General features: G+C 37.5%; 1 protein-coding gene across 1 annotated transcript in view; it reads left to right on the plus strand.

Moving 5' to 3' along the window:
- The window catches only part of JAG2 (jagged canonical Notch ligand 2), a 73,264-nt gene extending 46,352 nt beyond the window's left edge, over positions 1–26,912 (plus strand). Inside the window, exons 6-26 of the mRNA XM_075150926.1 lie at positions 647–777; positions 1,161–1,280; positions 3,638–3,751; positions 4,610–4,723; positions 5,295–5,408; positions 5,960–6,006; positions 6,280–6,453; positions 8,798–8,948; positions 9,216–9,380; positions 9,992–10,105; positions 11,512–11,625; positions 12,009–12,122; positions 13,076–13,192; positions 14,226–14,253; positions 15,297–15,382; positions 17,636–17,749; positions 17,935–18,050; positions 19,720–19,965; positions 20,411–20,542; positions 21,549–21,705; positions 24,620–26,912. Of these exons, the coding sequence (XP_075007027.1) occupies positions 647–777; positions 1,161–1,280; positions 3,638–3,751; positions 4,610–4,723; positions 5,295–5,408; positions 5,960–6,006; positions 6,280–6,453; positions 8,798–8,948; positions 9,216–9,380; positions 9,992–10,105; positions 11,512–11,625; positions 12,009–12,122; positions 13,076–13,192; positions 14,226–14,253; positions 15,297–15,382; positions 17,636–17,749; positions 17,935–18,050; positions 19,720–19,965; positions 20,411–20,542; positions 21,549–21,705; positions 24,620–25,092 (2,941 nt within the window). The 3' untranslated portion in view covers positions 25,093–26,912. The remainder of the gene's footprint in view (positions 1–646; positions 778–1,160; positions 1,281–3,637; positions 3,752–4,609; positions 4,724–5,294; positions 5,409–5,959; positions 6,007–6,279; positions 6,454–8,797; positions 8,949–9,215; positions 9,381–9,991; positions 10,106–11,511; positions 11,626–12,008; positions 12,123–13,075; positions 13,193–14,225; positions 14,254–15,296; positions 15,383–17,635; positions 17,750–17,934; positions 18,051–19,719; positions 19,966–20,410; positions 20,543–21,548; positions 21,706–24,619) is intronic.
- Positions 26,913–27,258: the final 346 nt, after the last annotated feature.

Here is a 27,258-nt window from a genome sequence, read left to right on the forward strand (position 1 = left end):
TTATTAATGGCTTTTGTTTCTGTTCTCTCTCCTCCTTTCTCCAAAGAGCACCCTTTTCATAATGTCACTAGAGAAAACTGAGGGTATAATAGAATAAATCTGTAAAAAGGGTTCTCTTGAGAAACTAAGTCCTGAGAAAACTGACAAGACAGCAGCATCTCTGGCTGCCGTGGTCTTTCAAGACTGTAGCACTCCAGAACAAACTAGCTAGTATCTTGAAAGCTATCTTCATAGAGAGAAAAAAGCTATGATGCTTGATGCAGTAAGCCAGCAGGCTCCTTTTGAAAAGTAATTTCAACTTCTTTTATACCAATCACAATTTTTATCCTAGTGTGAGATGATTATGTGAAGATGGGACTTCTTGTGAAAGAACAGCTAATTTATGTACAGGTCTCATAACACATAATGCTTGGTGGTGGTGTTTGTTGCCATGGTGTGTAATACGCTTGAGCAAGATGAGTTCCAGTAAGGACATTCAACAGGACTAGTATGTCCCTTCTAAACAGGAGAAATAAAGTTTTGTTATCTGCACATTGAACAGTTGATCTTGTTCTTGAGAATGGTAAGTGTAGTGTTTAAATACCTGTAATGCTGATAATTAAGCATCATGTTGCTAACTTTTTTAACATGTGAACTTACATCTTAGGTGTCATTATGGTTGGCAAGGACAGTTCTGTGATGAGTGTGTCCGCTACCCAGGCTGTGCTCATGGGAGCTGTAATGAACCATGGCAGTGTAATTGTGAAACCAACTGGGGTGGCCTGCTCTGTAACAAAGGTACTTAACATTAATGTATAGGAAAAATAAGTAAAGTTGCATGATTAACTGATAACTCATTAACCATTTTTTTCCTGCTAGTACGCAACTACCTGAATATTTCTGTGCCTAATTCTGTTATGGCAGATGGTGCCTAAACATCATAAGTATAGGAAGTTTAAGACAAAAGGCTTGGAATGGTCCCGACTCTTCTAACTCATGCAGTTGTCTCTTGCTCATCCTTCCTTGCTCTGTGGATAGTAATGAGATGACAGGCTAGCTAATGGAATATGGGGATGATGTGGGTGAATGATGTTCAAGCCAGAATGGCATCTGTATGTCTGCCTAAGGATTAAAATGGTGAGATTTGTGTTCCCTGTTGATTGACACTTTTCTTTGTCCAGATCTGAATTACTGTGGAAATCACCATCCCTGCCTGAACGGTGGAACCTGTATGAATACTGAACCAGATGAATATCGCTGTGCTTGCCCAGATGGTTACTCTGGAAAGAACTGCGAAATCGGTACTTCTGGATATTGCATGTATCTTCAGAAATCTGAAACTGTTTTAGGCGTGGCTGCATTCTAGTTAGCCAGGTGGCATTTTTATATGCTCATTGTTGCCTTTTTTTTTTTTTCTGTAGAGTGGAGGGGCTCTTTTCCCCTTTCCAAAAGCTAGCTTGGTTTCTGAGAGGGGAAGTGTGAAAAGTGATGGTGTGCAACTTGTCCTTTCAACCTGATTGTTACTTTGTGTGACAGTGGCGATATGCCAGCTCCATCTCTCCTGTCTAGTGCCTTAGGCTGGCTATTCAAAAAAACACTGAAGACAACAGAAATGCTACAACAGTTTCCCTTGGTTTTAGATAAGACTGAGAATATTTCTTCCCTTTGGCTTCTTCACTTCCTTAATCCAAGCATGCAATTGGGCTATAGTCTCATGGAAATGGGTTACAGGTGCACCTTTCCCTGTTACCTTTCTCCCTGCCACTCATTTTCTTGTCTTCTGGCTTGCTTGCAAACGTGCATCTTACACAAGCTGGCGACTAAGGAAGGTAGTCGTGGTAGACACTTCAGTTTTAACTGTGGTGTGGGGTTTTGGCCCAATTTTTAGCTGCCTGAATGTGTTGACTATCCTTTTGGATCAACTGAAACTTGATTTTTAAAATAATCTTTTAATATGAGACTCTTAATAAATTTGGATTAATGATGCAGATGTTAACGATTGTGGAAATGTGTTCAAGCCCTCCTACAGAGTCACCTTGAGTAGTCTAAATGAAAAGTTAAGTGTATTTCCTGCTCCCATTGGCAAAATGGAGGAAAGCTTTTAAACCATATTTCTGATGAAGTATGCCTTCTTGACTAGAGTTTAACAGATCTGTGTCTATCTAACATGAAAAACTGCTTCCTATCTCAACGACACTACAAAGATAGGATATTGCTTTTTTCATGTATATCTGTGTGTGCGTTACACAAAGACAAAAATTTTCATGTGTTGGAGACTATTTTGGTATTTAGAGACTTTTCCTGACTATTCTGTCTCTGGAGATAACGGGGCAAGTGCTCAATTTCTATTTCTTTCCTATTTTGGTTTAAAGATTGGATGAAAGTTTGGAGAAAAATGAAAACTTTCAGTTGAACTTTTTTATCTGTAGCATCCAGTTGGGTGTTCTGCAGTGACCTTGTTTGCCACAATGGATTGTTAAATCCTTTTTTTAAATGTGATATTCCCAGTCTTCTCAATTTGAATTTTGCTATTCCTTGATACAGTTATAAGTGTAGACGGAAAGAACCCATTTTTTTTCTTTAACTTAACTGTTTGGCCTTAAGTTCACTAAACTATTATCAGCAGAAGGTTTTCATATTTATCAGGATGTAGATCCTGAACTTCTATAAAGTGCTGTGTGGTATTAACGATACTATCAAAACTTCAATTTTGCTTCAGCTGGTAGAATGTGATGCAAAGTTTTGGCTAAAATGGGAGAAATCTTGTCTTAGCTTGCCCTGAAAGTTGTGGGGGAGCACCTTGGCTCTCTAGATGAGGAGGCAGTGATAAAGGGAGCCATACGTTTGAGTTCTATACTGATTATTAGCAGTAGATTGATATGTGAGCTGCTTTAGGTACTAGTACTTAACATCCTAGACAATGTAAATTCAGTTTGCAAACTAGATAACATTCCTGAAAGAAGGACTCAAAAAAATAAATGCTAGCAACAATTAGAAACTCTTACCTAGCAAGGGGGTTGTTTTCATCTTTCTGAAAGCTTCCTTGGCTTCTGAGAGGGAAAATATCAAAAGTGATAGCATACAACTTGTCCCTCCTCAACTTGATTCTTGCTTAGTGTAGCTTCTGCAAGTGTTATGGCCGAATGTGGCATGACAACAAGCAGTAATGCCTATAATTGCAAGTAGTTCTATACTTTGCTGTTTCCAAGGAACAGTATTAGAATGAAGCTAAACAGATGCTTAAACTACTACTACTGTATGCCGCTGCATACAGCAATATCTGTTTTGTCTCACTGAAGAAGAAAAAAAGAGTTCTGGAGCACTCTGGAGGTGGAAGTGCGTGGCTGGAGGCAGTAGGTTAATGGGGAACTTCTTGCTCTTGGGATATTGAGATACGAGTGACTTGTCTGCCTTCAGGCTTTCTAGTCAGTAGACATGAATGATGATGCACCTTCAGTAAAATCCTGCTTCAGTCTTCTACTGGGAATCTTACTCTCTGCAGCAGAGAGAGGGAGCCTCCAAACTTCTGTACAGGCACCTCTCTACTGCTCATGCTCTTGGTCACTTCAATCGGAACGCAATTTCTAACCATGTAAATTCTCTTTAATTGATATTGGAAGAGTATTTAGCAAGAATTTCTTTCCCTCTTTCTTCCCAGCGGAGCATGCTTGTGTGTCTAATCCCTGTGCTAATGGTGGAATTTGTCACGAAATTTCATCAGGCTTCAAGTGTCACTGCCCATCAGGGTGGAGTGGACCAACATGTGCTATTGGTGGGTATGCATTTACTGATGATTGACCCGTTGGGTTGGAAGGGTTGATACAGCTTACTTGACAATCATGCTCTGTGGGTATGGAATTTGGTGGTAGTCTTTTACCTTACCTGTCTTTTAACAGCTATGCATTGGGAGCCTCTGAAAAGATTAATGGTACTGTGCAGCCAGCAGTATCTGTTTGATGCAGTTTAGATCTACAGGTTATCAAAAGCACAGCTGGACCATATACAACGAAATGCTCTGTTGCAAAAGCTTGTAGGACAATTTCTGACTCTTTAGCCCATCTAAAGCAAAATACAGAATGGATTTGTTTTAAGAGATATAAATACGAACATGAAAGGTTCTCCCCTTCTTAAAGTAGTAGAAGACTAGATTACTCACTTAAATGCTTAAGTGTCTGGTTTGGAAGACAGGGAGGTGGTTGAAATGTATTATGGACCTATGTAATCAGTTTGCATGTTGCCTGTGATTTGGAACACAGGTTTTTTTTATCCATTTTTCAACAGCAGCTATCCTCAAAAGAAAATACTGGCTAAACTTGTGTCATGATCTAGGAACATGACTTTCAGTGAATGTGTTAATCATTGGCAGATTAACTGAATCATCTTGCTGTTTGCAGATAGAAAATTTCAGAGTTCCTCTCTCCCTTATCTACAAAGATGTGAGAAAAGCCTAAGTAAAAGTTAGGTTAGAAATGTTAATCTGTTCTTAAGCTTATTTGTTTGTACATGCCCCCACTTCATCTCAAAATAACTTTTTTAAAAAAAAAAAAAAAAAAAAAAAAAACAAAAAAACCAAACATAGGTTAGGCCAGATTTTAAACCATGTAATGGAAGGCACTCTTTGACTTTCCAGATATTGACGAATGTGCATCTAACCCTTGTGCTCAAGGAGGGACCTGTATTGATGGTGTTAATGCATTTGAGTGTATATGTCCACAGCAGTGGATTGGAGCAACGTGTCAGCTTGGTAAGTAATTACCTTCTACAGTTTTGAAGACCATTGGAGATTATTCCTAAATAATTAATAACTCTGTGTAAGTGTGTTTCTGGTATGATTTTCATTGATGAAAACACTTGAATATGTGTGTTGCTATTGGTATCTCAGCTCTTCTTTAGTAGATCTTAAAGCCAGAAGTTTCAAGTGAACCTATAACTACTTAAGCCCCAGCTTAAGCTTGCTTATAATAGTTCTTCTAGAATGCCCGATAACTTCTCTGTTTCAAAATACAGCACTGGTGATGGTAGCTCCTTTTTCATGGTGGCAGAACAGTGACTATAAGCTTATGGAGGCAAGGAAGGGATTTGCCCTGACTAACATATTACCCTTTTGAGTTTTGGCAAAAGGAAAAGTAAGATAACATGCATGTGCTACTATAGACAAGTGTGTGTTAAAAACCTGTGGTATGTAAATAGTTTTAGTGCCTTACCAATGTATAATATGAGCTTCTGATGCTTGGATTGCATGGAAACTTTGCTTGGTGCTGTGGTAATCTGTTTCTGGGTTTGTTCTTTATTCTCTTCTTTATCTTCTTTCACAGATGCTAATGAGTGTGAGGGGAAACCCTGTGTTAATGCTTACTCTTGCAAAAATCTCATTGGTGGATATTACTGTGACTGCATTCCAGGATGGACAGGAGTAAATTGTCATACCAGTTAGTATTTCTGTAGTATATATGTTGACCATAGGATGCTTTATAAAAAAAGATCTTATGATGAATGATAGTATACATACTTGTACAAGAAAAAACAGCTGTTGTCAGGATTTTCCTAACTTCCAGCAATGTAAATTGAAAATACTGTTTGAAAATTTAATTAGAGGTGTAATTGGTATTAAAATGAGCTTAGATATACACTTACATAACTCTAATAAATCTCTCCCTACTCACTCATCCCTGAGTCTGAATGGTATCATGTACTGATTCAATTTAAAATACTTTTTAGCTAAAATGTTAGATATGAAATTAGCTGATAGCATTTGATTTAATTTCTATTACACTGTAACAGAAATATGTAATATGTAATTTTCCATTACATGTTCTTTAAAATAAGAATCTCTTAAGACATCAAGCATCCTTGCTTTTCATTGAAAAATCTAGATAAATCCTTTCTGAAAATCATTTGTTCTGCATTTTTATGCTAGACCTGTACTTTACAGCTTAGTCTTCCAGTATAAGTTCTAATGCCCTGCATGTTTTATCCATAGATATTAATGACTGTCATGGACAATGTCAACATGGAGGGACTTGTAAGGTAACTCTTGTTTATTACGTGCCATGTTGAAAATAAATCTTGTTCTGACTAGTTATGAATTCTATAGTTTGCAATTACAGGTTGATTAAATGAGGTTAAATGTTAAAAGTGTAGTGTTGCACTTTCAGGCTCTTGCACCATTTCACAGAATAATTTTATGTGGTGCTACTGCTGTTCACGAATCCAGAATATAGAAATAACTTGAATTCTTGTGTGCAAGTCTTATCAATAAACAAATCTTTCTACTTTTGCTTTTTTTCCCCCTCTGTGAAGGATGAAGTGAATGGTTACCATTGCTTATGCCCTCGTGGTTTCACAGGAAAAAACTGTGAGACAGAAACAAATGAGTGTGAAAGCAATCCATGCCAAAATGGAGGCCGTTGCAAAGACCTGGTGAATGGATTCAGTTGCCTATGTTTACAGGGCTTCTCAGGAGTCTTCTGTGAGGTGAGGGCAGTGGTGACATTACTGCAATACTTTTCATGGACTGAATTCTTGAAAGAAACATATCTCTGGGTTTAAGCAGGAGTAACCCAAGGCTAAAGCATTACTGACTAACGTAGCTGTTACTTGACACTCTGAATAAGCAAATTTGTTGTGCACTGCTGACATAGTAACTGTAACACTTGAATTTGCAGCCTGGTAAACTGCAAGTTGTTGCACATAGGTGTTGGCTCTCCTAAATGTTTTAAGGCTGCAGGTATTCCTTAAGCTTGAAACGCTTTCCTTTGCAATTTTCAGGACCTGTGTCCTCTTATTACACTAGAATGTTTTAGGTCTTCATCCTAATAACTCTGAACTCTACATAATTGAAATATCTTTCAAGTAATCCTGTTGCTTGGTAGGAGCATCCACATAATTAAAGGCAGGCAGATACGGAAGTATTGGCTCTCAGAACTTTTTGTTTGAGATCAATTTAGGAACATGTAGTTCTAGTGCTTAAATAAGGATTCAGATCTGAAATACTGAAGTGCTAGTGATAATAAAGTACTTCATGATAATGAAGATCTGCCTCTTTCTAGGACATTAAACTTTTTGATGTAAAATTACATTGCCCTAAGTATGTACATTCTGGCTTTCATTGGTAGCCAAATTCATGTAAGTGTTATGGTTAGCAAGGCAGCGTCAACTGGAGGCATTGGATTAGAATTTGGTTGGATTTGCTGCAGAATTTTTCATGGAGGATATTGGAGTGGTCTCTCTTAAATGCTGAAATAATTTTATTCTATATTATTTGCATTGTTAAAGAAACAATGCCCTCCTTTTATTCAAAATTAAAAAGGGTTGCAGACACTGACCCATGTAATAAAACTGGTGCAGTACCTAATAGCTCATGTACCATTTCTACATAAGGATCATAGCTTGAGTGCTCTGCTCTTGGCTGATTCATACCATAGTGTGTAATTAAAGTTTTAGCAAATCTGTTTGAATAATAGGGGGGAGTTGGCTGCTTGCCTTGTGTGTTGCAGGAAATATTACCATTGATTGCAGATGCTAAAGTACCAGCTACTGAACTTGCATTGGGAAGGGGAAATATACACTAATGGAAGGAAACAAATGGAGACATCTGATAGAGGAGATCTGAGAATCTTTCTCAGACCTTAGCTATTTTTCATAGTTTGCTTTGAATGTTCCATATGAGAACACGAAATAGCTTGCTGAAAATCTCTCTATTGCAGCTGGAATTGTACGTGCTCCTCTGAATTAAATATTTAACACCATTTGCATTCCTTCTGTTTTGGTTAGCTTTGAATTTTTCTCCTATGTAGCTACAGGACTACTAAAAATAGTGACCAAATCCACTATCGAACTTAAACTTTATGTCTGTAAGGTTAAGAGAGCTATCTTTCTCACAAGAGAAATGTGAAAAGGGAAAAATTCACTTGAGGGGAGGAAAGCAATCTTTAAGAATAACAATTTGGAGGAAAGGTATTGTTATGTAACAATATCCCTTTTGGGACCGCTTTGTGGATTTTGAGGCCAGTTTAGGGCATCACCAACCAGTGATTTCGTGTGTCAATCTAAGATGTAGAAGAAGCAGAATTGCTTTGCTATAGCAATTTGTGTTAAGGGTTATATTATGAAAGCTAGGTTTAAATTTTGCTTTTTGAGTCAGATGGTAAGAAGTGTTCAAAATATACCTAGGATTTCTGTGTGTAAATTGGCATGCTGATAGTATTTGTAAGAATAAGGCCCTGAGCAGCTTGGTCTAACTAAACCTACTTTGAGCAGGAGGTGGAAGTAGCTGACCTCTGAAGGTCCCTTCCAAGCTATGGGGTTCTATAATAAATTCTATAATAAATTATGTGTTAATTGAGATGGGAAGAGAAGTTGCTCTAGAGAATAGGATTTTTTTTTTAAGGTTCTGTGTATTTTAAGTGTGTTGGAGACACAAAGTTGACAAGTGCACTGGTATTTAACTTGTATTATAGCAGTTAGTATGTGGGTGTGAAGGACAGAGAAATGACTTAAAAGGATCCAGAATAGTCACAGTAAGATGTCTCTTGATGGCTTTTTCTTTGCTAACTAAGTTATTGCAAATGTGCTTATTCAGCCTCCTGCAAAGGAATATCTTTTTAGCAGTATCAGGAATGCTTTGTGTTAGGATTGAATAAAGTAACCTGAAGTTTCTGTCTGTGTTGCAGGATGGAATGCGATATATATGATACATAAACCTTCTTAAAACTTGGGGTTCCTTGTAAATTAGCTTCATCTGTGCCTTTGGCAACACAGATAATGCTGCTTACTCCTGGGAAATGAAGCAGCTGCTGCTAACTATGGTCTCTTACAGATGGATATTGATTTCTGTGAACCTAACCCTTGCCAGAATGGGGCTAAATGCTATGATCTGGGAGGAGATTATTACTGTGCCTGCCCTGATGACTATGATGGAAAGAATTGTTCTCATCTCAAGGACCACTGCAAGAATAATTCTTGTAAAGGTACCTGCTGCTGTCCAGAAACTTGTCTTAATGTATTGGTGGTACGTTAAAAAAGAGCATAATGCAGAAACATTTGTACTCACTTGGACTTTGTGAAATAGTGAGGCAGTGAGAAGAAATGCTTGTAACAGTCCTCATTTATAAAGAGGTGGAGGGTAATGTAACTTGTAAATTGTGATTAGTCTTAATTTTTGGATAACTTTTTTAAAACTAAAAACTGATTGGCGATGCGGATTATTAGTCTGATATTATACTTCTCATTCTTAGTAATAGACAGCTGTACAATAGAAGTCTTCACTAATGCTACCCAAGAAGGAATCCGTTTCATTTCATCTAATGTTTGTGGGCCTCATGGACGGTGTATTAGTCAGCCAGGAGGGAATTTTACTTGTGCCTGCGAAAGAGGTTTTACTGGAATATACTGTCATGAAAGTAAGTAGGAGTTTTTGTTGCTCTAAAACTTCCTTAAAGTTTTTGTTATGAAGCTTTACAACATAATATACAATTAAACACTAAACAATAAACAATAAAACACTAAGATTTTAATAAAGTTGCATAGAGCATTGTTTCAGGTGTACTGCTTGAAATCCAGTTTCTTCTGGTAACAGTTGTCTTTGTAGTGGTTCACACTTCCTCTGTGAAAGAAAACTGGTTTTAGTCCAACTTCAGTATGAACGTGTCTGTACCCACTACCTTAATGTACAGTCTTACAAGAAGCCATGGATTTCTCCAACGTGGGGATGGTAAAGAAGGGACAGACACATTGACAGCACAGCTTAGGAGCATGTGTGTTGCTGTTCCAGGTATTTTTTGAACACCTGGATATTTTTGCCAGGTAAACTTAATGCTCTGGTTTGACTTGCTACATTTAGGGAATACATCTAGAAACCTTACCTGGCTTGAAAACAGATGTTTGAGCTGTTCTTATGTATGTACATATGGAGTATAACTTTGTGCTGCTTTTCCTAGAGACACAAGTGTAGATCACTCCTCTAAGTAGGTGAAGACAGCCTTGAGCAATAATTGTTAACTTTTTGTCATAGATATCAATGATTGTCTTGGGAAACCTTGCAAGAATGGTGGAACATGCATCGATGAAGTTGATTCATTTAGATGTTTCTGCTCAAGTGGCTGGGAAGGAGAATTGTGTGACACGAGTGAGTACTGCGAAGTGTTGCAGGGTCAAATGTTACAGCTTTGCTGTAACAGTTAATGATGGTTGGTACGTGGTTAATAATAATGGGGTAGTTTCTCTGTTCTATAATTACAGTCTACCCAGTTTTGTTTGCAAAAGTATTTTCAAGAAGATTTTTGGGTAGCAGCTCTAAAAGGCTCAGTTCCTTTAATAGGACCGTAATCTGATTCTTTGATATAGTACAGGATATATCTCAGGAGGAGAGATCTTCTTTTTCTCCTGAGGCAAAAGTGAATATACCCTGTTAGGGGGTCTACTTGTTATATTGCTTTTATTGCTATAAGCATATGTACTTCTTAGTACCTACTGTACATAAAAGTTTGTCCCTTACCCAATCTACTCATACACAGTAGTTTCCAAACTTGAAAAGCTTTTTAGCTTTAAGCCAGTGCAAGCTATAATGTGCTTCCACCTTACTGAAGGAATTTGTAAATTTAGTATCTATTCCTTTAGTAAGAAAAGAACTGCTGAAGCCTGATTTTTTTACTCAGTGAATATCATGAGTCAGTGTTTTGTATTCTGGGTTCAGTGGGAGCAGGCCTTTACTCTTGCTGCCCTGGCTTGAGACGTATTGGGCCTTAGCTGACAAAGAAGTGTACTAGGCCAGTTCATAGTTAAGTTACCTCAGAGGAAACTGCAGTTGGTTCTTTTTCTACTCTGAATGAAGCACCTTCTAAAATGTGATGGCAAGGACTTGTTGAGACTTATTACAGGACATGCACCAATTGAGATGTGAAATAAAGACTGAGAAGCTTTTGGCAGCTATCACTGTCAAAAGGGCTTTTTGTGTGGTCTAGATGAAGTTTGGTCCGGAATAATTATGTTCTACCTATTAAAATGTTTCTCAAGTGAAAGAATTTTCTCTAAAATTTGTGTGTGTATGTGTATATGTTTAATGTGTGTGTATACACACACATATATATATGTACGTATAAAATGGTTAAGCCATCTAATGGCTTTAACTCTCTTTATTTTGAGACATAAAGCAGGAGAGGGAGCCTTAACTGTCTCATGCGGATGTCATGGGTTGGGGGTCCTTTTCAGGGCATTGTGGTCCCTACTATAAAGTTTTTTTTTTTCTCTGAAGTTCAGAATACAGCTGTTTGCTGGAAGAGTGAAACTACTTTGGTGCTCTACTTAGAAGCCGTGCTGAACGATACTTTTTCTCTTAAGCTGTCAGAAAATCTTTCATAATTCATGTTGCCCTGTATTAAATCAGAGTTTTTTCCTTAAGAATTTCCCCATAACAAGTAGGAACGCTGTCTTCCTAAATAGTACACTATTTATTTCCTTTATAAAGAAGTATTTTATACTTTCTCATGGCCTTGGCTAGGCTAGATCATCTAATTTGAATAACTCTTTTTCTAGATTTCAATGACTGTTCTCCTAACCCATGTCACAACGGTGGCCGATGCATTGATTTGGTAAATGACTTCTATTGTGAGTGTAAGAATGACTGGAAAGGCAAAACTTGCCATTCACGTAAGTGTTCTTTACTTTGATCTTTCATTTACCCAAAGATTTGTTTTCTTTCTTCTCATGAGACTAGAGTTCCTGAAATTTAAAATAAAACAATTGCAGTAAAATAATAGGCATATTTTCATTACCTCTTTCAGTTTCCCAGCAACAAATGGAACGTTTAAAAAATGTATTCCTTCATGTAGTGAAATAGAGTTGTAAGAGATGCCCTTAGATTCCACTCTTTTGGTTGTTTACTGCAATACAGCAAGTTGGAACTATGTGTTTCTAGTACTATTGGATTTAAATATGAATTATCTTTAAAAGTAATTTGTGATTAAAAAGTACCTGGTCTTAAAATTCGGCAAGACCAATGGAAATTAAAACTGTGTTATTGTGATGTATAGGTGAATACCAATGTGATGCAAATACTTGTAGCAATGGTGGAACATGCTATGATGATGGAGATACATTCCGCTGTTCGTGTCCTCCAGAATGGATAGGAAGTACTTGCAACACTGGTAAGCTTTTTAAATCATCTACAGATAAAGCCAAAAGAAGTAGAGAAGTGTTTAAAATAAATATTTAGCTGTTTAGTAAATAGGCACACTGCTCTTTTAACTGGCTAGTTCAAAGCTGTTCCAGTTAGCCGGTGACTGAAGTTTAGAGTAATTTCATCCACTCACCTGACACGATACTGACTTCTAGGAAGCTGTTCTCCACAGGCTGCTTACATGGTCTTTTACATAGCTTCTCCTAAGCAGATTTGGAACGCTTGGACTTGTGTCTTGACTTCTCTATTAGTCTTTAGAGACCCTGTGTAAAGGGGTCTTGGGAACTTAGTCCCCCACTTTGCTTGAAGGTTCATAACGTGAATAAGTTTGTGATCGAGAGGCATATAAGCAGACATACTCAGGAAAAATGACATGAAGTGGTTCTTCCTAGGGGATTTGCAGAGTTACTGCCTGCTGTAGGGGAACTACTCTTGATCTTTTTGGGGATTGAATGTAGTCTCCATGGTACATTTTTTTTCAATATGAAACTTCCACTAGGACCAAGAAGTTCGGATGAAGGTAATTTAGTACAGTTCTGCTTTTTAGATACAATTACGGCATTTAATCAAAATTTGAACTTTAAATACTAGTGTTTTATTATGAAGTACACCTCGTGACCTGGGTAACTCACTGCCGAAGTAGGAATTTAGCAGTATTTAAAGGGTGCTTACACAGATGGGGAAAAAATAGATAATCTTTTTTTATAAAACTTCATGGTTCAATCAAACAATTGAATTGGGATGATGGTGAAGGTAGGCGAGAGATTGTCATGCGATGTGGTTATTTTTGGAGTCTTTTGACCTTCTTGTAAGTCTTGCACTGTTGACTTAAATGCTGTTCAGGATTGTGATACTGACATATCCAGATGATAGATACTTTTTGTTTTCTGTGCTAAATAGAGACTTTTTCTGTTTTCAAAGCTAAAAACAGCAGCTGTATTCCAAACCCTTGCATGAATGGTGGAACATGTGTTGGCAGTGGAGATTCCTTTTCTTGCATCTGCAAAGAAGGATGGGAAGGACGTACATGCACACAGAGTAAGGCTTTTCTCCTTTCTTCCCCTGCATTCCCTTGGGATATTAGGAGTGTCTGGCACAGAGCTGTTAAGTGAAACAAAGCAAGTTTATAGAGTTCATGTGCCAAAATATCTGAATCATTCCGGGTGGGAGGTAGGTAAAGATGATGATGCTCGAGTAATGAATGAAGAACTTGTCATGCTTCTTTTTGCACCTAGTCTCTGCCAAAATAAGACTTTCAACCTTCTGTAGAAATACAATTTTTGGGAGCATGTGCAGAGAAAAAAAAAATCCTTGCAGAAATACTAATTTTAATAATGACAAGTATGTGGAAAGGCATGCAGTAGTGTATATTCCATCATTTTCTCTGAGGATAGCAGTTAACTACTTTAACGTACCAATACAATGAATTGGTTATGTGGAATAAAGCCTGCAACTTTGATTATTTACTCCCCCCCTCTCCTCCCCCAAGGTGTAACATAGAGGAAAAAGGGGGGAGAATATCTCAATTTGAGCTCTGTTTTTACTCTAAATCTATGGTGATATTACTGTTGTATTGATGTATGCCCTGATTAGCTGTTTTAAAGCTGACAGTGCTAGTATAAATACTAACAAATAATTCGCAGCCGTTTATAATGGGAAAGATTTGTTTAAGAAATCTGGCTAGTTGCGTGTATACATGTAAAGTGACAAAGTAGTAGTAATCCTTTAGAAAGATTTTAGAGCCTGGTTGAATTATCCACTACCAATGGAACTGATACCCTGTTTTATTCCTATGTTGCCATCATGCTGCCTATCAGTCTGTGCTGTTGATATATCAAAATACACCGAAATTGTAAAATTTTGCATTTGTCAGTCTGTTCATAAAATTTAAGGTATTTCATTGGTCTGTTAGGTCTAATTGAACTTCCTTTGCAAGTGTGGAAGCAAAAGTTCAATTCTGTATTATTTTTCTTTGCTTTCCTTATCAAATATAGTGTCTCTTGAACTATAATATTATACATTAGAAAACAAATATGCCACTAGTTACACTAGTCTGTATTCTTTTTTATAGACACCAATGACTGCAACCCTCATCCATGGTAAGTATGCGAACTCCAGTTCTGTACCTATTGTAAAAATAAAAGTGAGCAGAGTAATACTGATTTCCATTGCAGATTAGAAATAAACCTACCCTAAAATAATTGAAGCCAGCCTCTGTAAAAATCTTAAAACATTTTTTTGCCACGCCTTACCTGTTCCTTGACAGCAACAAAGATCACAAAACAATCCTGAGTTGATTCATATATGAACAGATAGAAGTATTTTAGTGTAGTCTTCATGCCAGAACTGACTAGTAAATTACTGTGATATGAAATGAATCAGACTTAATGACTTTTCAAGCATCTACAATTGAGTTTTAGAAAAAATGAGAAATCAAAACCTGTTAGTTTAGAATAAATAATTTTATATAATATAAAAATGTCCTGTTATATCAAATACTATGTATAAATGTGTTTTAAAAACAAAATTAATGTTTTGGAAAATACAATGGGAGTATTTTAAATATAGAGGTTGATATTTATGGTTGAAGGGGAAAAATACTGATATGTGGATGAAGCAAATCATCTACCTTATCTTTCTCTGTTGTTTGTTCTGATGTAATATTCTGTACTTCATGTATTTAAAAAAAAAAAACACACCACCCTTGTAAAAGCTCAGGCTTTCTCTATATTCACTGTACAGTGCTGTTTTATCTCCTTGAATTTTGTTGATACACTTCCCCACGCATGCACAAGCTTTTGTAGGGTGTTGCTGTTTTAACAGGTCACTTACTAAGCAATATTGTTTGTCTAACATTATGCTTTCTCTGTTGATGGGAATAGATCATCCCCCTAAAGAGCAGCAGAAGGCTTAATTAACAAAGCTTTAATCAGAGACCAATGAAACAATATAGGTGGCTTATTAAGTAGACTTGTATTATGAATTAGCAGGGACTTTTTAATTCTGCATTGTTGAATAGTGAGAAAGTACTATGAATAGGGACAATAGAAATTTGCATTTGAACACACCGCATGAGACCTATGGTTTTTGCTCATCTACCCTGAGAATGCTTGATGTAATGATAGGTTTATTATTTTTACAGTTACAATGGAGGCATCTGTGTTGATGGTGTGAATTGGTTTCGATGTGAATGCGCCCCTGGGTTTGCTGGTCCTGACTGCAGAATTAGTAAGTACCTGTATGGGTAAAGACCTGAAAGGTTGTACCATTCCAACGCACAAATCGGAAAGAAGAATCTGTGACCCTTTTTGCATTAGGTTAGCTGAATTCCAAATAATGAAGCAGAAGCCACCTGTCAGTCAGCCAGGTACTGATACTTTGTAAACAATGGCAATTTATGTTCCTTTCTTCATTTCATTAAATGGAACTGAAATGAGTTGGCTTAAATTATACTCAAAGACTTGGTTGCTGGATTTTGTCAGACATTTCTGAAGGTTCTGGGGTGCTGGCTTCACAGAAGCTTATTAAGTTTTAAGTATTTTTCTTGATAAGCAACTTGTCATTAAAGATGACATATATCATTAGGTGTTCCATTTAACATTAGAAACTGAAATTCACTGAGACATCGCAAATGAAAACAACATCAGGAGTGTAGTTCTGGCACATGAATAACATAGAGAAGTATGATAAAGGTCTTTCAAAGCTATGAAACAAACCTGTTACACTGCAATTATCCTGAAAGATAGAAACTGAAAAGAAAGGGGTAACAAAAGACCCTAAAACTGCATTGAAGTGTCATGGAAGAGTCTTTTTTTAAATGGAATATTATCATTTTGACTTGCATGTGATAGATACCTTATTTTTGCTTTATTTTATTTCTCCTTCTTCAGAAGATCAGACTTTGAGTCTTCCATAGCCTGAAGGCTATTGGGCTTGGTCCTTCCACTCCATCAATATGGTGGTGTGCTTTCAAGTTGAGATTTAATCCTCGTTCTGGAAGATAGTAAATGAGCCAACACTCTAGTCAGAGGGTGACAGAAGGTGCACTTGTGGTAGCAACAGCTTAGTGATCTCTAGATATAGATGGCAGATAATCATGGATCTAGATCCAGATACGCAGTGAGAGATACTGAATTCTCCTTTTCCAGACAAGAAATGCAGAGAGAACTATTTGTAGTCAAAGACAAATACTGTGCATTTGTAATGGGACTGCAGACTTTTTTTTTCTTGTTTAGACTGGTATAGACAAAAGGAGTAGCTCTGACAAAAATGCCTTTTATGGCTGATAACAGAAACAGAGTTAACAGTCACTTTTTTCAGCGTACAGAGGCTGGAGAGTCTTAAACCAACATAGCTTGAAGAGAGGAGGAAAGAGTAGTTAAATGCTGTAGTAGTTTAGATACTTCTGTATTTGCATAAAACTTAGAGCACTTCTGAAAGAAGCTAGAATAGAACCAAAAGCCCTTCCACATCCATTTGGTATTTTCCATTGCCTACATGAGTAACAGTCTCACTACTACCATTTGTCACGTTCACTTTCTAAGTCCAGTCCTTTTAACACAGAAGATGAGCCAATACTGTGCATCAGTCAAGAATTGGTGTTTAAACAGTTTTTCAGAGGGGTTGGAGTGGGCATTCATTTTCCATGGAAGGAAACCTTTTGAAAGATGCTTTGTAAGAGAATGGTTATGGTTGAAAATGAAGCAGTTGGTGCCTGTGGCTCATAACTTGACAGGTTGGTTTCTGTTGCCTTTGGCAGACTGTTGCATAAATTAGTATTGGTCACTTCCCCAGGATAACAAATAACACATTGCTGTCCATTTGAATGGACTATGCTTCCCTGCCTTTTCAATAGATTTCTATGGCTAAGCCTCTGAATCTTTGAAGGTTGTCTTTTTTTTTAAGAGGCTTTTGTGTGCTAAGTGTGTATGTACTAAACTAATCTACTCACTATTTCAAGGTTATGAAGAAAAGTAACATCCAATGTCTATTACAAACTAAACCATTATTGTTCTTTCTTATGGTGAATTGTATTGCAGTAAGTCACTTTTTTCGAGCACTGTTGAGCCAATTCATTGTTTAGCTCTTGCACTGTGATAACTTCCTGAAAGCATGTGCTTTTCTAGGAAGCCTAAATGTCTGAGATTAGTGCCCGAATAGGATGTGGGACTTCAGTTCTATAGATGAATGTGGAGAAGACATTAGCACCTTCAGCTGTCGGACATCTCTGCTCTGTGAGATGAGTCAGCATATGACTGCTTCTTTGATCACCAGAACTTCAATTAGGGTGCAATTATGAGAAATCTGTTAGAGGTTACTGCTGAAATGGTGGAACTATCTAATTAGGAGATTAATTCTGAAGCCAAACTGTCCTTTGCTTGTTAAGAAAGCAAGTATTGTCAAGCAAGATTACATCTCAGTAAATGTTTAATTACAATGTTCTATGTCCTTGCCATTGAGTTTTACCTATTTTCTATCTAGATATCGATGAATGCCAGTCTTCCCCTTGTGGATATGGTGCCACTTGTATAGATGAAATAAATGGATACCGATGCACTTGTCCCCCTGGAAGAATTGGTCCTAGGTGCCAAGAAGGTATTCCTATATCTGCTATCAACCTTTACCCAAAAAACAATAGGCTCCAACATAGCCAGTATAGAGTTTACATTACAGTAGTCTGATATGTAAGGAACAGTAGCCAGTATTTTTTTGATTTAAATTTGTATAGCTTCAGTAAGTCAAAGAGGTGAAGTGTCTTGAGTGTGCTTTTTTTTCCTTAGTGATTGGAATTGGAAAGCCTTGCTGGCTTAAAGGAATGACCTTTCCCCATGGCAGCAGGTGGGATCAAGAATGCAACAACTGCCACTGTTTGGATGGCCGTATTGACTGCACCAAGGTAGGCATTTTGACCTATTTTCTTAAATCCTTCTGGCTGAAACAAACCTACTGTTTTTCATACACAAGTTAATCTTTGTTTTTTTTTTCATCTAGACTCTTGCATAGGTCTCCCCCAAACTGCCTTTGTTTAAAAAAAAAAGTATCTAATGATTTCCTGTAAAAATACTTTACTTACGGGATTGTCTTTATAATCATAAGCTACTGTCCTGCTTTCTACCTGCCAGAACAAGCTCTCTAGGAGCAGGCACTTTTTGCAGAAAAGGAAATATGAACTGGAATGGAATAATGATCCTTGAAAGGATAAATAAATCACTCTGCCAAAGCTTTGCAAACAGTTTTAGAGCTCTTAATTTTGTGAACATTAGTTTCAAGGCAAAGGACACGTAGGAAGGAAAGTTTTGTCAGCGGTTCATGATCGTCTTTTTGTATTGTCCTTCAGTAGGTTTATGAATTGACAAATTGCAACCTTTGTATATTTATTATGGACTATATCCTGGTGGTTGTGACTTAGAAAAAATAAGACTAGTTTAAATGCAGATTGAACATGTTAGTATATGTGCTCCAAGCCTTTCAGCCCTCCTGAGATAGCATTTCTCAGTGGATTTGTGGTACCTGTGCAGCTTTACATCACAGCTGGAGAGAAACAAGATCAGTGCTGCTTACAAGTTGTAGGACTAGGTGGGTGGCTCCAGATGAGCACTAAGAGCACTTACAACACTGCCTCACACAGCAGTCTCCCATATTTCACTGGAAGCACCAGTTTAAAAAACCTCTGGGTTTTATTAATCTATTCAGCCTTAATCTTACTTTGTTTAGCTAGGTATGCACTGTAGGCATAGAAATAGCTAAATCTTGCACTAAGTCATTTAGAAATACTATTTTAGACCATTTATGGTGGTGTGATTTCAAGTTTGAGATGTCTTCAGAAGATAACAGTACGTGAAGGTAACTAGAATCTCAGAAATGGTGGTGCGGCAAATGCAACTTATCCATATATGGTGTTTGGTTCTTTCATGTGTAGTGGAACAAATACACTTTCTTGCTGACGGTTGTGCTTTAAGGAATCCATAAGTTCCTAAACTAATAGCTGTATAGTATTATATAAAATCTTAACGGTTAAATCATGAAATGGAACTGTGTTTGGAAGCTTGCTGCACCTCAGTAACTTGGGGGTACTGACATACTGTTTTCTTTTGGGAGAGTCGTTGAAGTGAGTGTGCTTATCACTAATGTGCATCAGCTCTTAACATCTTCAGCATTCTGTGGCAAGGATCTCAGTATAAATATTGAAAAGAAATTAATCATTGTGGGGGTGTTTCTCTTTCTAGACTATAGAAGTCTAGATGACTAGTTCAAATTAAATGTTTGAACTTCTGTATAACTCAGTTATGTGGGACAAATCCGTAAACCTCTAAGGAGATGTGCCCAGTCACTGGTGTCTCGGGTAATCTTTGCACAGTTTTCACTCTTTTGTCCATACAAAATGTCCTCGTTTTGTGGAAGAGCAACTCCATCTGCTACTAGGACGACAGCAGTATCAAAATACAGATATTTTTTTTTTTCTGCAATCAGTAGTAGATCATGACCATCTTATGTGAATTTCTTATTTTGATTTGATGCATAAGAGCAATTAACTGTAACAATACTTTTTTCTCTTTAATTTCTAGGTGTGGTGTGGGAAAAAACCTTGTCTGTTACACAAACATTGGGATAATTCAAATAACCAGTGTCCCATGGGTCAAGAATGCCAGGAGAAGTATATGAAATGTTTTCAGCCACCATGCACTGACTGGGGAGAATGCAGTGCCTCTGAACCTCTGCCTGCCAATATCAAGTGTCTGCCTAATTCTGGATACTTAGACAATGACTGTGCTAGAATTACTTTAATTTTTAACGGAGACAAAGTTCCCCAGGTGAGAACAGAATTAGTAATGAAGTATGGCAATATATGTAGGGATATGTTCCATGTCAAAGCATGGAAGATTAATGTTTCTAATATGACTTCATGCTGTCATAAACTTGCAAAATTTATTATTAGACTCCTCTGTTGCTATTAATTGTGCTCTGTCTAAAGGGCGAGGCAAAATTAGGGTTTGTACTGAATATTTTGTTTTTTAAATCTCAAAGAACTGCTTTCTTACATTTCAAGCTGGGCTCAGACTGTACTAGGATAGTTATGCAAGCTCAGTTTCTCACCCTTCATTCCAGCCCCCTGTTCTTCACTTTTCTGCCCTTTCTTGCTGCCCTCTTTGCTGCCTTCATCAGGTCTCAGTAACTGTAAAAACTCTGAAGATGTTTATTTTTATGTACTATTTTTTATTTGAACTAAAGTCATACAATCTCCCTTGATTCTAACAGGGCACTACAACTGAAAATATCTGTTCTGAAATCCGGTATTTACCAGCTACTAGGACTGTTTCTAGGGACAGAACTCTGATAATATTGTGTGACCTGTCTTACTCCACAGAGAATGCAGTGGAAGTTGCTATTGTAAGTATGAGACTTGTATTAATATATATAGGAAAATGTTTTCTTACTAGTTGAGCTGGGGAAGAGGTTGTTATAGCTTGTTTCACTTCAGTGCAGGTACTGCAATCTGTGGCTTAGTCTGATTGCAAAGCAATTTTGTGATGTCGCAATTTCCTATAATGCTAGATAGCTGAAACTGCAGGTTTCATTAATGACAGAAGGCTACTACAACCTCCTGATAAATTACTCTAAAGACTAATTCAGCCCAAATTAGTGAGCAGGTGCCTACCTGTTCTGTCAGAAATGCGCTATTGACCTTCTCAGTAAGGAGATACGGTTGCAGGTGGCTGGATTGGATCTTGTAAAGAAGTTTCCGCTGTGCATTTAGAGTGTGGCTGCTTCAGGATGTTCATTAAATACATAAGTGCTAAGTGGAAGAAGGTGCAAGTTGAGTAGATGAAAGTAACTGTTGCCCTACTGAGCCAAAGACTTGCTTTAGAGGCATTTGCAGCCCAATCACTCAATGCTTGCGTATTGCTTAGTTTCTAAGAACGAGCTGATTTTCATAGTGAAGTGTTTATCCAGGCAGAAGCTGGACTGTCTGTCTCTACCAGTACCGTAAGGAACATGCTGAGCCATGATGCAGGAAGCAAAGTGTATGGTATAAATAGAGCAGACTGTTATTAGTCCAAGCTTCCATCTAGATGATCCACATGTCTTGAAGTGCTCCAAACTATGACCAAGTTTAGCTCAGCAGTGTAAGTAACATGGAAGTCAGCTGCCTTTTATTTGATGTATGCTAGATTAGCAAGTAGGCATGTTACCCACCAAGTCTGACACTGCATCTGCAGTTTGGATAGAGCCAGCCATTCTATTGCTACAGTAGGCTTTTAGGGAACTGGTGGTAACTACTGTCAGGTAAATTCAACCTAGTGAACTCAATTAAGATGTAGCTGCATTTAAAAAGAAGATTTCCATGGTTAGGTGATTGCAGTAACTTCCTGTTTTTCTCCTTCACTCCCTTTAGTCTTTTGTCCCGCATCGAGATGAACAAGATAATAGTCTCATACAGAATGCTGCTAATACAATAGTAAATGCAATCACTAAGCGGCAGAACAGCACTGTTATGTTGGCAGTAACTGAAGTCAAAGTAGAGACCATCGTTGTTGGGAATTCATCATCAGGTAAGGTTCCCAATGCACACATCCTGTGTGTGTATTTTCTGTTCCCCTGCTGTCAGTCTTTTCTTATCTTTCTTTACATGTTGGGGAAAATGATAGGTCGGGTTGTTTCTTTAATTGCTATTACTAACTGAAGAGAAAGTGGCTTTAAAATCAAGATTCTGTGCTTGCGTGCTAGTTTAAACTTAACCTCATCCCTAGCGTAATATCCCCACCTACCCTTGCTGCTGTTTTGGCTCTGACTTCAACCCTGTTCTCCAGTCTCAGCATACCTTTCACAAAATCAGGAGGAGTTCTCATGTCCTGTTCAAATCCTTTCCAATTCTCCTACATTAACCTTAACCCAACCTTAGCCCTTGATGCTGCTGCACTATAGAAACTGAGGCTGTGAGGTAATGAAAATATAGGGAGGTGGAAGACATATAGTCTCTTCTGAAGTGCTCATGTATTATTTACCTTAACAAGAGTTAAAGATGTCCAGTATCTTCCAATACTTGGCCATGATAATGTATAACTTTTCTCTCTTTTTCAACGTGGGTTTCTCATGAGTGCACAGCTGGCTTAAAATGTAGTGCTCATTCCTCTTAATGAGGATATGGTGTGATTGGAGAGACCTTTATCTCTGAATATTGGCTCTCCAAGAGCTATGCCAAAATAAGCAGTTGAAGATTTTGCATGCCTGTGTTCCTGCCTGGGGGAGGCAGGAGACGGTCTTGTGGAAGACCCCTGGTAGGCTCCAGTTCAACTGAGTCCCAGAGTGGAAATCTTACAATGGTAGGAGACTCTCCCAACTTTTTCCTAGACCTCCCCAACATAATCTTCTGGAAGATCTTCTACCCATAGTCCAAACAATTAGTAAATTGCCCGGTTCTACTTCCCTTGCATTTCCCTTCTAGGGAATGCCATTCATCTGTTAAAGCCTTGGCAAATGTACTATTTCCTCAGCTCCCCTGAAGGAGTGTACCAGCTTTGTTCTTGTCTTGAACAGAAATTGTGTTGATGATAAAGAATCAAGCTGAGATTCTGACATACCTCAGCCTCTCTTCTGATTGTGTGTTAAATGCTAGGGCAAAAAGATTGGGGTTACTTTGCCTCCCACCCCAATAAGATTCAAAAATTCTCTTAAGAAAGTGGATAGATTTTGACTTCTCTTGCAGCTAGTGCTAGAGAATGATTTCCAGACTCCTCATTTTAATATGGATGCTCAGTATTGACCACTGGCCCCTAGTTCTTTAAGTGGAGAGTTGTTGTGAAGTAAGCTGTAACCTGGACTCGCATATTCTTTGATTTGGTTTGTTTTATTGTTACCCCTTAATTGGGTGAGATAGGTGGAAACCTAGCACAAAATGTGGTGTAAAGCCCTATGTCTGTGTTGAGAATCTCATTTCTGTGGGATGCTCAAGTGTCTAGATGGAGGTGATCATTTAGACACTTCATTAATTTCCTCTAACTTCAAAAAAAATACTCTGAATTTGGAATCTATATACAGACAGTTCTCTGTATAAGAACCCTTTTATTAAGTAAACTTGGATCCACAGTCATATGATGAAATAATAGATGTGATAGCAGTGAGGATGCAAGCTTTGTATTCTAATCTTGGAGAAGCTGGTACGAAGAGCTTCTTTTTCCTTGAAGTATTCCCTCCCATTCATGGTTTAATATTAGATTGCTTATGAAAAATGAGGAGAGAATAGCAGTACAATCCTTCCCCAAACTGCTAAAATAGAATTTTTAGATCCCTTGAGGTCAACCATGTTTACAGTTTATTCATCTGCCTTTACCAGAAGGAAATGTTTGAGAATGTGTCATATTCAACATAAGAATATGTTCAGAAGACACTTTATTGTCAGAATGAATGACCATGGTGTTGAAGCAGTTGGTTGTTTTTGTACAGCCATTTGCAGGTTATTCTGTAAGCAGTTGTCTTAAAACTGTAAAGGGAATTTACGTTTGGACCAGAGGTTAGAGTGGTATGTTGACAGCATTTGTCTGCAGAGCTTTTTAGCAATCCTGCTGTCTCTACAAAAAGCAAAGCACTACATGTCTTATTGCCTCTTACCATGTGTAAATTCTTGCTTATCAAGAAGAGCAGAAAAATGTTGTTATTCTATCATAGCAGTAAAGCGCTTGAGGAGGAGAGGAAAAAAAAGTCCAAACATACCTACATTTTCAGGAGTGGTTTGCTGGAGAAATAATCTGGGTCTGTGTGACTGGGAGAGCACTAGTGGGATTTGTGATTGGGAATGTGGAGAAAAGCAATTGCCTCAACTCCTTTTTGTTATTCATTGAGCAGTGAAGACTCTTCTCTCTGGTGACAATATTCTGGTGTTTTACTCTGAAGTACAACTGGAACATCCTAAGGAGTGCATGATTGATTTGGTTACATAGCTCTAACCTGAATGTTAATGCATAAATGTCTGTGGACTTGATGGAAAAGGACTCTTCTTTGAGATAGTAATTGCAGGACATATTTCTGATGCAAGTGCCAGTACTTCTAGAGCAACTTAGAGGCATAGTATTCTTTATAGCCTGCCTTGTACAAGTAGACTTTTTTCTTAAGAGTCATTACTGAGGTTTTCTGGGCCAACTTAGCTTACGTGCTTGAGAAAGAGATGCTGCTAATATAACCAGTTTGTCTGTTGGAGGGCAAAAACATCTCAAATGTAGCATTTCCCCCCTCATCATTAAGCAGGGAAAACTCTAACTTCGTTTAAACCAGTAAAGAGCATTTCTAGACGGACTAGTGCATTCAGAGAGTTATCATTGTGCTGTAATGACATCTTATTTCCTTTCTCCTGAAAATCTTTCTAGGGCTAACCTGTAGTTATGTATGGGTACTTACCTTGCAGATGTCCAGTGCTATGTATCTAGTTCTGTTAACTCAAGACTTCGGTTTTTTTTTTCATTTGCCCTCTAGATTATTTGGTTCCAATTCTTTGTGCGGTATTTAGCATTGTATGGCTGACTTGTATAATCATCTGCGTGTGGTGGACTCGGAAGAGAAGAAAAGAGAGAGAGAGAAGTCGTCCTCCCAGAGAAGAAGGTGCCAATAACCAGTGGGCGCCTTTAAATCCCATAAGAAATCCTATAGACAGATCTTACAGTAACAAAGACATTCGTTATGAATGCAAAAACTTCATATCTCCTCAAAAAAGAACTTGTGATGCAGTAGAGGAGTATGTAGAGTATGAGGAAGAGGAGGATGAAGAGGAGGAAAGAGATGAGGAAATGGACAAATTCCTCTCTCACAAACTTGCAAAGCCTTTGCCGACAAAAGCATCTGACACATCAGAGAGCAGTCCAGTAAAGAAATCCCATCAAATAGGCAAAATGGACAACAGATCTGTAAAAAATGTGAATGCATCAAACTTTGAAGGCAGTAGAGACTAACCTGTATTTGGAATGTAGGCAGACTGCGCCTACGCTTACTGGGGAGGGGAAAAATTGACATCTCCACTTTGCATCAAGGACTAAAAATATCTGGAGTCAAATGTTCATAGTTTCTTTATTTTGCGTAAAAAAAATAAATAAATAAAAATAATAAATAAAATTTATTTTGTTTCTTTAGCCTTGTATAAATTATTCAATGACTGTCAGATGAAAAAAATGAGTAATCTTTGATAGTTGCTATTTTTGTAAAGTTTACTTATAATACACTCGCTGTGTGGCAGAGGAGAGGTTGTATTTTCAATATGTGTAAAGTTTATTACAAAAGACTGTACACTGTTTACAGAATGTATTTCTTTTTATTACTTGCTCTAATTTAATGGTGGCTTTAAAACCTCCTGGTTGAGGAAATTGTGTGAACTTTAAACTGCTTTCTTGACTTTGAATCTCTATTAATGGCAGCTCACTGCACTTGTTACGTTAGTAGCTTCTGTAAGATTTTTCCAAATTTGCCTTACACACTTTGTAATAGGAACAAACAAATCATAGAGATCTTTCAACTGTGGTTTAAAAGTGGCCTTTTTATTTCTGTTTAATTACTTTAGAATTGCAGTATTGAAGCATGTGACAAGTGCCTTGAGATTAAACTTTTTCTATAGCAACTGTCAAAGACTGCCATATCAATATAGTAAAATTGTGAGAACTCTAGGTTCCCCAACTGACACAGTTTATTTTCTAATAGTGAAAGTGCTTTTTTGTAAATATGTACATATTAAATGAATCACTCTGTATATTTGATTTAATAACTTAAATATTTTGGTCTTTTTTTTACATGTCATTCCTTTTAATTTATGTTGCAGAAAAGGAGGTTTTATGGCAGTTTATAAGACTTTTTTTGGTATTATGTCCAGATTAGAAAATGATGTTAATACAATCAATGTTAGGAATCTGTTGGTCATTTGTATTTACATAGGAACATAACCACTTACGTGTAAATAGATCCAGAAATGTTTGTTTATCCCCACATTCAGCCCATCTCAAAAACACTAACAGGTGCATCTACTGTACAGTACCAACATAGCGAGGCATTGTTTTTTTTTCTTTTGTGAATATGTTAATTACATGTGGTATTACTTTTTTGCGTTTAAATACAGGCCTAATGAAGGGAACAATATTTTCCTCAATCTTGTTTCTGTTGTGCTTTATTCATCTTTGCTCTAAAGAAAAAAGGCTGGCAAGCTCAGAAGATGGGAGTACCTCATTAGAAATGGTTATTTGTAATGGAAGGCTTATGAGTTTTGGTTTTTTTTAAAGGCTTTATTATTGCTATTAACTGGGCAAACTGTAAGTTTATTTTAATTACTGAAGAAGCATAACACTACATACACCTAGTTACCCTACCAGTGAGAGGAGCGGATGTTTGAGAGTATAAACTCTGGCCCATGAACAATGTAAACATGAATGTTTTGAAACCAGTTATTTTATACAGGAACGCAGGATTTGCTTTGCAGGATCTTCTGTTTTAGTACATTTTTGTTTGACATGTTCTTAAAAAAAAAAACTTTCAGAAAAGAAACTATTTATTAAAGCATTTTATAATGATGTTTGTTGTAACTTTTTTACTTGTGCTAAATATTCAAAACTTATTTTGATAACCTCGTTAGGAGTTAGTTTAGAAAAGGGTACTATCCTTCTCATGTTCCCCAGTATAATCCTGAGTATTTAAACCAAAAACACTTTTTTTCTGCTACTCTTGTAACTTTTTGTACTGTAATGCTGCTGTCTTCCATAATCTAATAAAATGATTCCCTCATTGTGTGTAAGATACTTCAGATTGTGTTTGCTTTCTAAGTGCTTGGAGTTCTGACGCGATGAGGCTGAACGAAGGAGGAGTGAAAGTCCTGATTTAATATGCGGCACTTCCTGTAACCTGAGCCTACAGCCTGCATCCAAGCGCCGATACTTCCTGAGCCAACTTGGCACCGTTTTCCTCTGCCCACCGCTGCTCCACTAACAGTTTGCGTAGGAGGTGGTGTGTCCCACATGCGCTCTAGGGACATAGACACCTTCGGTACCTAAACGGGGACTCTCCCTGCGCTGCCTCTTTGCGAAGTACAGAGGCTGTTTTTAGCTGATAGTTACTGACAGTGCGTACGATGCACCTTTTTT

This window comes from Calonectris borealis, chromosome 5 (assembly GCF_964195595.1).
Source record: "Calonectris borealis chromosome 5, bCalBor7.hap1.2, whole genome shotgun sequence".
Classification (NCBI taxonomy): Eukaryota; Metazoa; Chordata; class Aves; order Procellariiformes; family Procellariidae; genus Calonectris; species Calonectris borealis.